The sequence below is a fragment of the Brachyistius frenatus genome, unplaced genomic scaffold (assembly GCF_029030835.1).
Source record: "Brachyistius frenatus isolate BFR_SWC_R1_liver_20210118 unplaced genomic scaffold, ASM2903083v1 Contig_433, whole genome shotgun sequence".
NCBI lineage: Eukaryota > Metazoa > Chordata > Actinopteri > Embiotocidae > Brachyistius > Brachyistius frenatus.
Window position 1 is genome coordinate 482 of NW_027211032.1, and position 14,479 is coordinate 14,960.

At 42.1% G+C, this 14,479-nt stretch overlaps 1 protein-coding gene across 1 annotated transcript in view; it reads left to right on the plus strand.

Annotated features, from left to right (window-relative positions):
• Positions 1-5,128: 5,128 nt before the first annotated feature.
• Positions 5,129-14,479, plus strand: part of LOC138637126 (stonustoxin subunit beta-like) — a 121,783-nt gene continuing 112,432 nt past the window's right edge. Inside the window, exons 1-3 of the mRNA XM_069725604.1 lie at positions 5,129-5,136; positions 9,270-9,316; positions 9,474-10,009. Coding sequence (XP_069581705.1) covers positions 5,129-5,136; positions 9,270-9,316; positions 9,474-9,994 — 576 coding nt within the window. The 3' untranslated portion in view covers positions 9,995-10,009. The remainder of the gene's footprint in view (positions 5,137-9,269; positions 9,317-9,473; positions 10,010-14,479) is intronic.

The following is a 14,479-nucleotide window of genomic DNA, read 5'->3' on the forward strand; positions in this document are numbered from 1 at the left end:
ACTTTGTGTGGACAATTTCACAGGAAACACAATGTTTCAAAAACAGCCTTATCTCAGCGAGAGAAGCTCAAAAACAGCATAAAACTGCATTACAGTGCCACGGCTTAAACTAAGTGTTTACAAACAAGTTTCATACTCAGAACTATGGGAAATGGGATACACTACATGGGCAAAGTGGTTTCAAGTCACTTTGTGTGGACAATTTCACAGGAAACACAATGTTTCAAAAACAGCCTTATCTCAGCGAGAGAAGCTCAAAAACAGCATAAAACTGCATTACAGTGCCACGGCTTAAACTAAGTGTTTACGAACAAATTTCTTCATCAGCAAATGGGATACAGTACAAGTCACTTTGTGTCTGCAATTTCACAGAAAACAGCATTTCCAGTCTCACTTTCTCAGCCTAATGTGAAACTGCATCACAGCACCACGGCTTAAACTAAGTGTTTAAAAACAAGTTTCATACTCAGAACTTTGGCAAATGGGATAGAATACATGAACAAAGTGGTTTCAAGTCACTTAGTGTGGACAATCTCACAGGAAACACAATGTTTCAAAAACAGCCTTATCTCAGCGAGAGAAGCTCAAAAACAGCATAAAACTGCATTACAGTGCCACGGCTTAAACCACGTGTTTACAAACAAGTTTCATACTCAGAACTATGGGAAATGGGATACACTACATGGGCAAAGTGGTTTCAAGTCACTTTGTGTGGACAATTTCACAGGAAACACAATGTTTCAAAAACAGCCTTATCTCAGCGAGAGAAGCTCAAAAACAGCATAAAACTGCATTACAGTGCCACGGCTTAAACTAAGTGTTTACGAACAAATTTCAAACTGCATCACAGCACCACGGCTTAAACTAAGTGTTTAAAAACAAGTTTCATACTCAGAACTTTGGCAAATGGGATAGAATACATGAACAAAGTGGTTTCAAGTCACTTAGTGTAGACAATCTCACAGGAAACACAATGTTTCAAAAACAGCCTTATCTCAGCGAGAGAAGCTCAAAAACAGCATAAAACTGCATTACAGTGCCACGGCTTAAACTAAGTGTTTACGAACAAATTTCTTCATCAGCAAATGGGATACAGTACAAGTCACTTTGTGTCTGCAATTTCACAGAAAACAGCATTTCCAGTCTCACTTTCTCAGCCTAATGTGAAACTGCATCACAGCACCACGGCTTAAACTAAGTGTTTAAAAACAAGTTTCATACTCAGAACTTTGGCAAATGGGATAGAATACATGAACAAAGTGGTTTCAAGTCACTTAGTGTGGACAATCTCACAGGAAACACAATGTTTCAAAAACAGCCTTATCTCAGCGAGAGAAGCTCAAAAACAGCATAAAACTGCATTACAGTGCCACGGCTTAAACCCTAACCCTAACCCTTTCTCCCTGTGCCTTTGCCTGATGAAGACCTATTCCGGTCGAAACGTCGCGACGGCACATGCACGTGTCTTGGGTGCTTGGAATTAAAAATAAAAACATCATTTTTATTCCAAAGACATGGCTCTTTTGCTTTTTTCCGACTTTTCACTTGGATTAAAAGCAGCTTCTTCGGACTTCAGCCGGAGGAGAGGGGGGCCGCCATCTGCCGGAGCCGCCTGCCTGCCATGAGGCCCAACGCGAGGAGGAGGGTGAGTGGTGCTGCTGACGGGGAGACCAGAATCCTGGAGGGGGGCCCGTGCTCCTCCTCTCCGCCGCTCATGCGGTGGGGAGTATCAACTTGCTCAAACCTAACCTGCCAGTGCCACCTTCGGGATGGATCTCCCACACACACCGCCGCTTCCCTCCTTCCTCCAGACCTCCAAGGGGACCTTTCCCCCCCCCACGGGCAGACTCCGACACGACACCATGGACAACATCATCCCCCCAGCAGCCTGTTGCAGCGCCACGACTTGGGGGAACAACACACACCCCATGAGAAAGACAAGGAATGCCAGAAGAGGACACATCTTTAATTAAAAAGACTTTTTTTATTTCACCTTTAACCACCTTGGTCCCGTGGTTGGCCAGCAGCTGGATCGCAGGACTCCAGACCACATTCCCTGGGACAGTCATCTGCAGGATAAGAGGTATCAATTAGACTTCACTCTGATGCTTAATGTGAACAAGTAATGCTCCCCTTGCTAATAAAAGTGAATGCTATGTATAATTGATACTCACCTTGATGCCAAATGTGGCTTGCATGTGCAAATAATGCTCAATTTTGACGCCAAATATGGATGACATGTGCCACTTAGAGTGCTCGCGCTGAGGCCAAATAATGCAATGTACAGTACCTACTGCCATGATGAGGGCCATTGAGGATGACATATGCCGGTTATTGCCCGCCCTGAAGCCCAATTGTGATTGCCATGTACCTGAGGCCCACTTTGATGCTAAAAATGTATGTATGCGCACCTTGATACCGACTGTGGTTGTTATGTACATTGTATACTCGCCTTAATGCCAACTGTGCTTTGTTCTGCTCACTTTATGCTCTCCCTGACTCCAAATTGTGATACTTACCGCATGACTAGACTTGAACCCAAATTGTGTTATTTTGTAACCTGATTCTGATCCAAAATGTTTTGGCCCTAAAACTTAATCCAGTTTAATTTGGCCCTAAACTTAACCCAGTTTTATTTTGCCCTAACCTTAACCCAGGTTACTTTGGCCCTAATCCTAACCAGGTTTAATTTGGCATAAAACTTAACCCTAATTGGGCATAAAACTTAACCCTAATATGGGATATTTTGGCTTATAAACACATCCATGCTTAATTCAAGTTGGTGTATTATAACCCCATTCTGTTATATATTACCTCTAACCCTAATATGGGATATTTTGGCCTCTAATTAAATCTAAAATTGTACAAATTTGGTGAATTATAATTCTAAAACCCTACATTGGGATATTTTTGGCATCTGCCTCCTCTTCTGGCTGCAGGTTTCCATGGCCCTTGTGAGCTGACCGCCTCTCTGGGGCTGTGTCGCCACATGTGTATGCCGGGGAGTCTGCCCCTGTTGACCGAGGGGTGTCAAACTACCTGGATCTAAAATTGTACAAATTTGGTGAATTATAGTTCTAAAACCCTAAAATGGGATGTTTTTGGCATCTGCCTCTTCTTCTGGCTGCAGGCTTCCTGGCCCTTGTGAGCTGACCGCCTCTCTGGGGCTGTGTTGCCACATGTGTATGCTGGAGTCTGCCCCTGTTGACCGAGGGGTGACAAACTAATTAGATGTAAAATTGTACAAATTTGGTGAATTATAATTTTAAAACCCTAAAATGGTGATTTATAATTCTAAAACCCTATTATGGGATATTTTGGCCTCTAATCTAAATTTGGTGAATTATAAACTCTAAAAACCCTAAAATGGGATATTTTGGCTTCTGCCTCCTCTTCTGGCTGCAGGCTTCCAGGCCCTTGTGAGCCAGCCACCTATCTGGGGCTGTTTTTCCACATGTGTGCATACCTGGGAGCCTGCCCCTATTGACCAAGGGGTGACATGACAAGGGGAAGCAATGGCCCCCTCTGCTGGCCGCAGGGGACCAGGCACTTGTGAACCTGAATCCTGGACAGTGCTCTGGATGTCATGTCTGGGCCCTCCCCAGCAGACAATGGGTGATGATGAGAAGTACTCACCACCCATTGTCTCCTTTATTCCACTGAGCTGAACAAAGGAATATACCTTGCAGCCATCTGGACAGTCATTCTTTCTCCCTGTGCCTTTGCCTGATGAAGACCTATTCCGGTCGAAATGTCACAACGGCACATGCACGTGTCTTGAGTGCTTGGAATTAAAAATAAAAACATCATTTTTATTCCAAAGACATGGCTCTTTTGCCCCCACATGACAGGGAGACTCCATAAATAGGAGCAGAGGCAGAGGCCCCCCTCTCATCATTCGACATGCTGACACAGAGCGAGAAGGAGCTCTGCAGCAAAGCAAAAAAACACTCGTAGACCGCGAGGGGACCACTTTTCTTATATTTTATTTTTCTTTCGTGCCTACGCCTGATGAAGACCTAAAAGGTCGAAACGTTGCGACAGGGCACAGAAACAAACCGGTCATTTTTTCTTGTGACAATCTAGTCACCTTTTATTTTTATTTATTTCTTTCTTCTTATTTTTTTCGTGCAGGGATCTGTCTCCTCCTGTAACAAAAAAACAAAAAAGACAAAAAAAATCAGAGAGGAACTAACATTGAACAGGGACAGAGGTGCCCCAAAAAAATTCGAAAAACACGGAATATGGGAGAGAGAGGGGTTGGGGTGGGAGTCCTGCCGGAGGATGGACCGTGCATCTACTCTCGCCCGTTTATTCGGACGGGAGGATCAGTATACATAACCTAACCCGCCAGTGCCTCCTCCGGATCACAGGCTCCCATCCCGCCCCTACTCACTCATTTCCATCCACGTAATCAGGACCACGTAAAATAATATATTAAATTGAATACTTACCTGATTACTAAAATTCTAAACCAAATTTATTATATATAACCAACCTAATATGGATACTTACCTTAAGGCAAAATTGCCTTTCAATTATTTCTCCTAACCCTAACTTGGGATAATTTGGCCCCCAACCCTAAAATGGGATAATTTGGCCCCTAACCCTAACCTGGGAGACTTTGGCCCTAATCCTAACCTGGGATAACTTGGCCCTAACCCTAACGGGATAATTTGGCCCCCAACCCTAATACGGGATAATTTGGCCCCCAACCCTAATACGGGATAATTTGGCCCCTAACCCTAACCTGGGAGACTTTGGCCCTAATCCTAACCTGGGATAACTTGGCCCTAACCCTAACGGGAAAATTTGGCCCCCAACCCTAATACGGGATAATTTGGCCCCCAACCCTAATACGGGATAATTTGGCCCCTAACCCTAACATGGGATAATTTGGCCCCCAACCCTAACAAGACGGGATAATTTGGCCCCTAACCCTAACACGGGATAATTTGGCCCCTAACACTAACACGGGATAATTTGGCCCCCAACCCTAATACGGGATATAATTATTAAAAAATAGCAGATCCCTATATCTAAAAAATAAAATAACAGAAACAGTGGTCCGTGGAATTTAAAATATATTTGGATACCGTAACACATCGGAGAAGTTACGAGGACTAAAATGGGGAGGTACGAAAAATGGCGTAATGGAAGAGAAGCTCCAAAAAGCCAAGCACCCGCGCGGAAAGGTACGGTCGACGGACTAACAATCCATTAGGCATAGCAGAAGTCAGAGGGAAAAATAAATCCGCAGGACTAAAAAGCCAGGGGACCCAAAAAGGGAAGGCAAAACTGAACCGTAGGTCATACAATAACCCATAAGACAGAGCATAGCCGTGGATGTGTGACATTTCATGGGGCAAACCGCCGCGCGGGGAGAACAGCCAATGGGAAGGAAGCTCCAGAAGCCACGCCCCCACATGACAGGGAGACTCCATAAATAGGAGCAGAGGCAGAGGCCCCCCTCTCATCATTCGACATGCTGACACAGAGCGAGAAGGAGCTCTGCAGCAAAGCAAAAAAACACTCGTAGACCGCGAGGGGACCACTTTTCTTATATTTTATTTTTCTTTCGTGCCTACGCCTGATGAAGACCTAACAGGTCGAAACGTTGCGACAGGGCACAGAAACAAACCGGTCATTTTTTCTTGTGACAATCTAGTCACCTTTTATTTTTATTTATTTCTTTCTTCTTATTTTTTTCGTGCAGGGATCTGTCTCCTCCTGTAACAAAAAAACAAAAAAGACAAAAAAAATCAGAGAGGAACTAACATTGAACAGGGACAGAGGTGCCCCAAAAAAATTCGAAAAACACGGAATATGGGAGAGAGAGGGGTTGGGGTGGGAGTCCTGCCGGAGGATGGACCGTGCATCTACTCTCGCCCGTTTATTCGGACGGGAGGATCAGTATACATAACCTAACCCTTTAACAGAAAACATGTTTCATGTGTTCATGTGCTGTTTCAGTGCTGATTAAGTTGAACAATGAAGTTTTACAAATATCAAACATTGATCACTTTTTGTCACCTCGTTAGCACTTCTACAACCAACAGTTCAACCTCTCAGTAATGAACAAATAGAGAAATCTTAACACTGTTAACAATGTTACTAATGATGTCTATCATCTTATGATCACAGCACGTGTGAGTTACTCAGTGACGTCAGTGAAGAGTTTACAGTGTTGCTCAACAAGCTAGCAGCCAAAGACATGAGAGCAGACAGACAGACAGACAGACAGACAGACAGACAATGAAAAAACAAGAGAATAACAACGTTGACAGTTTCCATGTTTTCAGGAGATCTCATTATACCGACTGAATCAATCTACCAATCAGAGCAGGAGGGAGGAGGGAGGGGGGTTACTACAGTTTCACTGTGTCCATCTTAAATGTGTGCATTCAGAAACTAGTAAATATGTCCAAGTGATAAATACTTCTGTGTTTTTAAGTATGTATTTATGTATCAGGTATGTTTAGGTCAAAATGAATCTGCATAAAGGTCGCTAGCCCAATGCTAACACTAATTCTATAGTAACTCTTATTAAGCATTACATAATCACAGGGTTGGAAAGCAGGTTATGCTAAAGTCATGTGCAACCATAGAAAGGATGAAGTCATTGTGTAATGACTGTGAGTGGATGGATTACAATTTATCTTCAAAACTCATCTATATAGGCTGAACTTTGGGGACTTCCCACATTTAAATATGAAGATGACCTTTAAACATATAATCAGTGGAGCAGTTCTTACGTGTTGCTTGTTTCACCCCAACTTTCAGCCAGCACTGTTGTCCAGAGCAGGAACGTACCCATGACATCAAAATGTCTTGTTTGTGAGCTGAGCTTGGTTCGAGAAAGGGTTCATTACTCGAAGCTTCATGTGCACACGAAACCACCTACTGGCCAAGTTTATAATGACAGGCAGCTGGATCTGAACCACATCATGTGATGCATTGAATGTTTGTGTCTGTTATGGCTGTTGGGAATGACTATGAATTACAAAAATGTATGACCAAATAATTTCTGTACATAAATTAGCACATATGTGCATAATAAAATATTTTTTGAATGTATTCTGTGTGTGTACATTTTCCCAAAATGGTAGTATCATATGATATGGCAGGTTGTGTAATCATGTTTTTCTGTCACTTTAGGAAAATGGCATGGGCTTAAGCAGGCAGAGGACAGTGGAAGTGCTTGTGGAACTAGGAAGAGGGGACTGAATATGCTTGTGTAACTTGGACAATGATGTACAGGACAGGGGACATTTTATTCATTTTTATTCAGAAATAAGAGTTCCTCAACAGTTTTTGGTTTTGTGGATGTCCACATGTCAGAAGTAAGGCTAACAGCAGCCACCTTTTCCACTTTAGCCTTCTCCTTCTCCTCAGCTGACTCATACTTGGCCTCCACCATGGCCTTCAGAGCCTCAAGGAAAAAACATATAGTGCTGAACTGTGAGACACAATAAAGTACTCATTTGTTTCATGCATGCACCCATACATACCTGCCTTGTAGGGAGGACATAATTAGGATCCAGTTTGGACACAAATGCCCTGAATCCAACATCGTCCACAATACTGAAGGGCTGTGTGTCCTTCACTATCATGGAGACAAGGGCTTCATCCAGCTCTTGTTTTCTGGTGGCTGGTTAAAAGAGAATAAATACAGTGTCTGTTACCTGTCTTTATTTGCACAATAAACAAAAGTGAACAGGGAAAAATTGTGATGGTGCATTTCTAATATTGTAATGACTTACCTTGGCTGGGTGAAGCTCCAGTTTCCTCCTTATTCTCATGCAAGGCACGTTAACGCCTCAGCATGGATGAGGTGTTGTTATTGTACCCCAACTCCTTGGAGCACAATAAACACCTCACCTTTGAATAAAATAAGAAACTGTGGAAAATACAGTTCTTGATAAGCAAACTTAATGTGTCTGAAATAGAGTTAGATTTAGCTTATTAGGAGTTATCAAATCAAAGTGTTCCCACAGGGGAAATCCTCCTCTTCCTGGCTGGCTCCATCTTATCACCTACTTCTCTCCTCACTCTCCTACATCTCCAAACTATCCAAACTATCTCTCTCTCTGTCTCTCTCTCTAAACTCTCCAAACTATCCAAACTCTCAACTGACCTCAACTCTCCACCAACAACCCACATTTTGAATGGAGCCTGAGAGGTTTATGTTGCCGTCAAACCTCCCGGCAAAATCTGAACCACTTCCCGAAGCAGTCACGTGGTACAGCCAGGCAGCGAGACTTTGGACGTCATCATTTTTGGCTCCTCCCCTAAATGAAGCAAGCCTCGACACACGCTTCGAGGAAACACCCCCTCCGTTACTCCACACACGCTTCGAAGCGTCGGCACATCTAGTAACATCACTACTTCTGAAGGCTTTTGCTGCTGTGACCAGGTGACAATAGACAGGAGCCACAATAAACTGGAACTTCACACTGATGACTGGATGATAAAACTAAACACCAGGAATGATAAAGGGCTTGAAATAACTGTTTAATACAAAAATAAAATCAAACACAAATTAACAACCAAACAAATCAAGAATGTGGGTCCAAACTGCAGTCAGGGAGGCTGGTTGGAAATGACATGTACAACAAATAATCATCACTGCAAACTAATCCACTGGAGCTAAACCAAACCATTTAACAGCACTACAAAATAAACTAACTTAAACAAACTCACACAAGACGTGAATAAAGACTGGAACCATTTCCTTCTCCCTGGCAGCCCAAACACAGACACACTGTTTTAATGCAAAAAAACAACAGTGGCTGATTTCTCATAAGTATCTGCTAAAATAACTAAAGAAAGAAAAAAAATTGATTAATATTAAAATATACTTTACAAACACATTTTACAAACAAAATCAAATCATTTACAGGCCTGAAACAAAGCCCTTCCCCTCAGTTTAGAACATGCAGTTGCCTGGAGACTATTTACAAAACAAAAGACTAAGTTAATATGTTAAAAAGAATAGTTGATTTTATTTGGTCTAAAGAGCTAAAAGACTAAGTTCATCTTTATATTTCTTCACTACTAAAACCAGATTTTTTAACAAATCTTTTAAAACAAAGGGAGCTGAACTAAATCACCACCAAACCAAGGCAGGCCTCAGCTTGAGCTCAGGTGTGCAGGAAAGAGGCCCAGGTGAGCTTCCTGCCTGACAAACTGAGGAACTCTGCTTCATGTTGAACAGCAGTTAGGACTCCTGTTGGATAGAAAATTATTGTGACTGTTTCTTCCTCCAGGGTGGACCATGGTGGAGAACAGAGGTTAAAACCTGGTCTGAGGAAGTGTAAGTTTGATTGATACATAAGAGAAGCCTGACAAAAAAGTATCATCATTAAACTTTCTATGAATGAACAACAAGTCAGTAAGTAAAGAAAGAAAAAAGCCATCAAATGTGTCAGGTGATAAACTGCAGCTGTGTCGTGTCTTTTTCTCTCCATCAGATTTCTGTGAACTTGAACTGGACACAAACTCAGTAAACAGACGACTGTCTGACAACAACAGGAAGGTGACAGAGGTGGAAGAAGATCAGTCATATCCTGATCATCCAGACAGATTTGACAGGTGGTGGCAGCTGCTGTGTAGAACTGGTCTGACTGGTCGCTGTTATTGGGAGGTCGAGTGGAGAGAATCGGTTCATATGGCAGTGAGTTACAGAGGAATCAGGAGAGGAAAAAGTAATGACTGCTGGTTTGGAGGGAACGATCAGTCCTGGAGTCTGAGCTGCTATGATGGTGGTTACTATGTCTGGCACAATGACAAAGAAACAACCATCTCCTCCTCCTCGGTCTCCAACAGAGTAGCAGTGTATGTGGACTGTCCTGCTGGCACTCTGTCCTTCTGCAGAGTCTCCTCTGACACTCTGATCCACCTCCACACCTTCAACACCACATTCACTGAACCTCTGTATCCTGGATTTGGATTTGCGTCATATGACTCCTCAGTGTCTCTGTGTTCTCTGTAGGAGGAAGAGTTTGTAGTATGAAGTTTCTCTTTGGTTCACAGTTGAATCACTGATTGTGATGTCAGAATAGGTTTTGTGTCAGAAGTAGTGAAATGATATCCTCACCTCTGAACTTTGACCTTCACTTCCATCTGGACAGATGAAGGTCAAACTGAGCTCTTTGGCTGCTAAACATCAGCAGATTCTGGATGCAGACGTCCTGCAGTCAGTCAGGACAGTGAACAGAGGCTGGATTCTACAACAGGACAACGATCACAATGACAACTTTATTTAAAATTTTTACAAATCTATTAAACATTAAAACTGCAAGCAGTGATGTACGAGCCCTCGCACTCCCACGCACCGCCTCCCCGACGTGCAGCGCGCGAGGGATCACATATCCCCACTTAAAGTTGCTATTTTTGTCTCGTTTCCTGTCTCCAGCAGGGGGCGCTGGCGATCCGATTGGCCATGCCCACTAGCAAAACACATCAGATGTTTTGTCTCACCACGCTGGATGTATGTCACACGTTTCGTGAGGTTTCAAGCATCCTTTGACCTTAAACATCAACTTCCTGTGTCACGGCGAGACATCCAACTTTGCCGCATCATCACGGCGACGCCCATTGACAAAGTCGAACGAATGTCTCAATATATCATCAACTACATGTTTAGGTTATTGTGACATTTCATGTCGAGATGCTCATTTCATGTTTCCAGCAGGTGGCACTATGACCACATATTACCATACAGGTGTCTTCAGGGCTGGACTTTTGTACAAAGCTGTACACACTGAACTGTGTATTGCACAAAGCTGTACACTTTTACAGGAGCAGTGGAACTGATTTGTATTATTTTGCTTTCCCTTCGTTCCCTGCTGCTTCCTTGCCGTCGCCTCATCACTTCCCTGCTTTTTGGACATAAAGTAGTTGATATTAAATGACAGTGACCACAAAAATATTTTATATATCATCTAGTACTATAATAGCAGTAATACCACTGTACAAGAGCAGTAGTATACTGTAGTACTATTGTAGAAGTGCAATACAGCCTTGCATCTACTGTACTACTATTATTCTACATAGTATTACTTCTTGTCACTACTACTCAGTCCACTACCCCATCCAGTCTGCAATATAGCCTTCCTTCAGCCAATAGTATACTGTCGTACAATAGTACAATATTATGTAGTATAATAATACTACATAATATTAGTCATAGTATCACTTTTTGTCACTGCACTACTGTCAAGTATGTTTCCCGGATCGGCGTCCGAGGCCGGGATCGAACCAGCGAGCTTCCACACCGCGGCTACGAGCCCCACTTCCCTCCGCATTTTTTGCAACCCCCCCCCCAAAAGACCAGAACGCGCATTAGCCTCCTTGCAGCACATGCAGAAACCACCGCGACCAGGTAAGGTACAAACCACAGACAATTAAATAGGATGACTTAATCTTGTAATTGTTTAGTAATTTATGTGTTAAAGGAGCGATGCGAGTTGTTATTTTACTGTGTAAAATGAGTGAGAGTTAAAGAAAAGCCTTTATTAGTGTTTATGCATTATAAGTTAGCGTTAGCACACTGAGAGCATGTCAGCAGTTTTTTTTACTCTAGAGCAGAGGTCTTCCAACAGGGGGTCCATGACATTTTTGGTTGATTAAACTATTTCTCATTTTAATCTTTTCACAGGTTTTTTTCCACAAATTTAAATGTCTTTAAACATACATTAACATGAATCCAACATATTGTAGCGAATGAATAAATGGAGGCAGAAGATGTTATCTTTCAGTCAGAAATGGACACATTCAGTGACACAGGAGCTCTCTCAAGCTGGACACCGGTTCACTCACACTGCGAGACTATCCTGGACATGTTCCTCCTGCACCCCTGTCAGGATTCCTGTTTTCCTGTTTTACCCCTGGACCACCTCTCCTCCTGTGTCCCCTCATTCCCCTGTCTGCTTGTTATTGTCCTCCCATGTGTTCTGTGTCCTCCTCTTCTCACCTCCCGTGGCCACGCCCCTAACCAGTCCCAGCAGATGCAGCCACTCACCCCGGATCACCACCTGCAGGTGTGCTGCATCTCCCTGATCACCTCTCCGGACTATATGTACCCTGCCCCTGCACTCCTCTGGTTGTCGGTGCATTATTACAACTAGAGACTTCTGGACTGCGAGTGCCTGTTGATCACCGCAAGGACCGCCAGTCACCCGTCCGTCCTGTTCCCGTTCCTCATGCTCCTGCTGCTGTTCCTGCTGCAGAGCTTTCTGCTTGAAGGTGTAAAATACTGAGAGGGAACATGCAAATAGAACAATTTATCACCTGCAACGATATTTACTGAACCTGGAAGTAGAAACAGGAGAAGTGATTGTTGTGTATTTTAGTACGACTGAAGGTTTTAATCAGATGAACATCAGGAGACACGGCTGCTCTTATTGTGAATAAGTCATGTGTAACACTTGCTTTGCACACTATGCAAGGAGATATGCACAAGACCATATGCAGGGTTCTTTTCAAGGAGGAGTAGAGGAATGAGAAACGTTTTCCACTTCAGAGAACTTACAAACAGCTGGCATTTATTCAACAGTGAACAGTTAACGTATCAACACATTTCTGAACCTGTTCTCAAAATAACATACAAAAGTCCCTTTTGGTTCACACAGTATATAATATGTTCAGATTGTTATTCAGGTTTGTTTTTTTTTACTCAGTTTTCCCTTAAGTTATTCTTTAAGTGGGGAAAACAGTCCTTTACCCTTTACAACCAACTCAGTTTGAGGAGAAAAAAAAATAAAATTACAAAATCTGAGCTCTGAGAAAAATCAATAAACCTAAACAAACAAAACTGTTTTTTTTCCCCTTTTAAATGAAGTGTGGTGTGATCTCTGCGCTTATGTGTGATTGACTAAACGTGATCCAGAGTCCTCTGCGAACTGGTGCTCGGTGACGTGTCCTCCTCTGCTGGACGTCCACTGCTGGTCGTTGACCCGCAACAAACCGTCCAGCAAAACTGCAGAGCTTCGATACTCCTTGTGACCTACTTCAGGACAACGTTTGTTCACAAACAAACCTCTTAACTAACTTTTTTTTTATGCTTTTACTCCATGTCGTCAAGTTTCCTTTCTGCCTTTGCTAACTGTTCCTCCGTCTCACTCTAATCTTCCTTTCTCTCCGGGGAACTCTGATCATGTTTTTTCTGTACGCATCGCCGCCACTGCCCTCTGCTGGACTAAAATGGCTACAGCAAACGGTGGAAAGACTGCCATCTCTTTAGTCCTAAATTCACTGAACTACTGAACTTGTTCAGAAAATGTTAAATCATGTATTTTCTATGACTGTTTTATAGTGAATCAGCTAGTAATCATCTAGTCCTGGAATTAATGTTTATCTAATATACTTTTAGCATGCTTGCATTGCTCGTAAGGTTTTTTCACACGGATTCAAAAAGAGTTGTTCAATTGTTGGGTTTCTTATATGTAAAGTTCCTTATATGTAAGGATATGTCTTATATTTCTAGTTGGTGCTATATAAATGAAACCAAGTCAAATAATTTCCAAATTCCACAGTTGTTATAGATATTGGTGCTAGATACTTTGTTTAGGCCTTGAGTATAACGGTGATGTTGTGAAATCACAGTGCAAAAGTTTGCCTAATTGTCTGATGTTTGACTTCACAAAGTTCCTACCTTTGTGTTACTGTGAAAAGAAAAGAAATATGAGTTGGGATGAGAAAATATTTTTAGCTGGATCAATACAATGCCAAAGGTTAGTCTACATAAAAATTCTAATCAATCAAGAGAATTTTTAGGAGACAGTAATGTCGAAAATGGTTTCAAATAAAAAATTCAAAAAAAATTCAAAAAATAGTTGGGACAACTTAATTTTACAAATAATCAAAATAAATGTTCATGTTTAAATATATTAAGTTAATGTCACTTAAAAATGCTTATGATTATGGCAGAAAAGCTAATTCAATATACAGTGAACCCTCGCTATAACGCGGTTCACCTTTCACGGTCTCGCTGCTTCACGGATTTGCATCGTGCATTGAAATCACATTACGACTATATGTAACGTAGATATATTTAATGTCCAGTTCTATCTATTTCAATTGTAAAATAAAGTTTACTACTTCACGGATTTCGCCTATCAAGGTTTCTATTTAGAACGTAACCCCCGCGAAAAACGAGGGTTCACTGTACTTAAAATTTGAGTTGGATCAACTTAATTCTACCAACAGTTAACATAACGCAAAATGGTGTGTTTATTTGTTCTGCTGACCCAAGGCTTTATTGTTTAGAGTGAAATAAGCTCTGTACCCTCACCTTTCATTTTTTATTCACTGTGGGTAATCATGTCCTTTTCCTGCCATTAGGGTTATTTTTGTTGTTGTTGTTGTCAGTTCCACTTTATCACACTGTCAAAGCACTCATTCGTAATCTTTTCATAACTGTGCTTTGTCAATAATCTTTCTTTATGCGTTTCTGAGCCAATACCTTTTTTGTTCC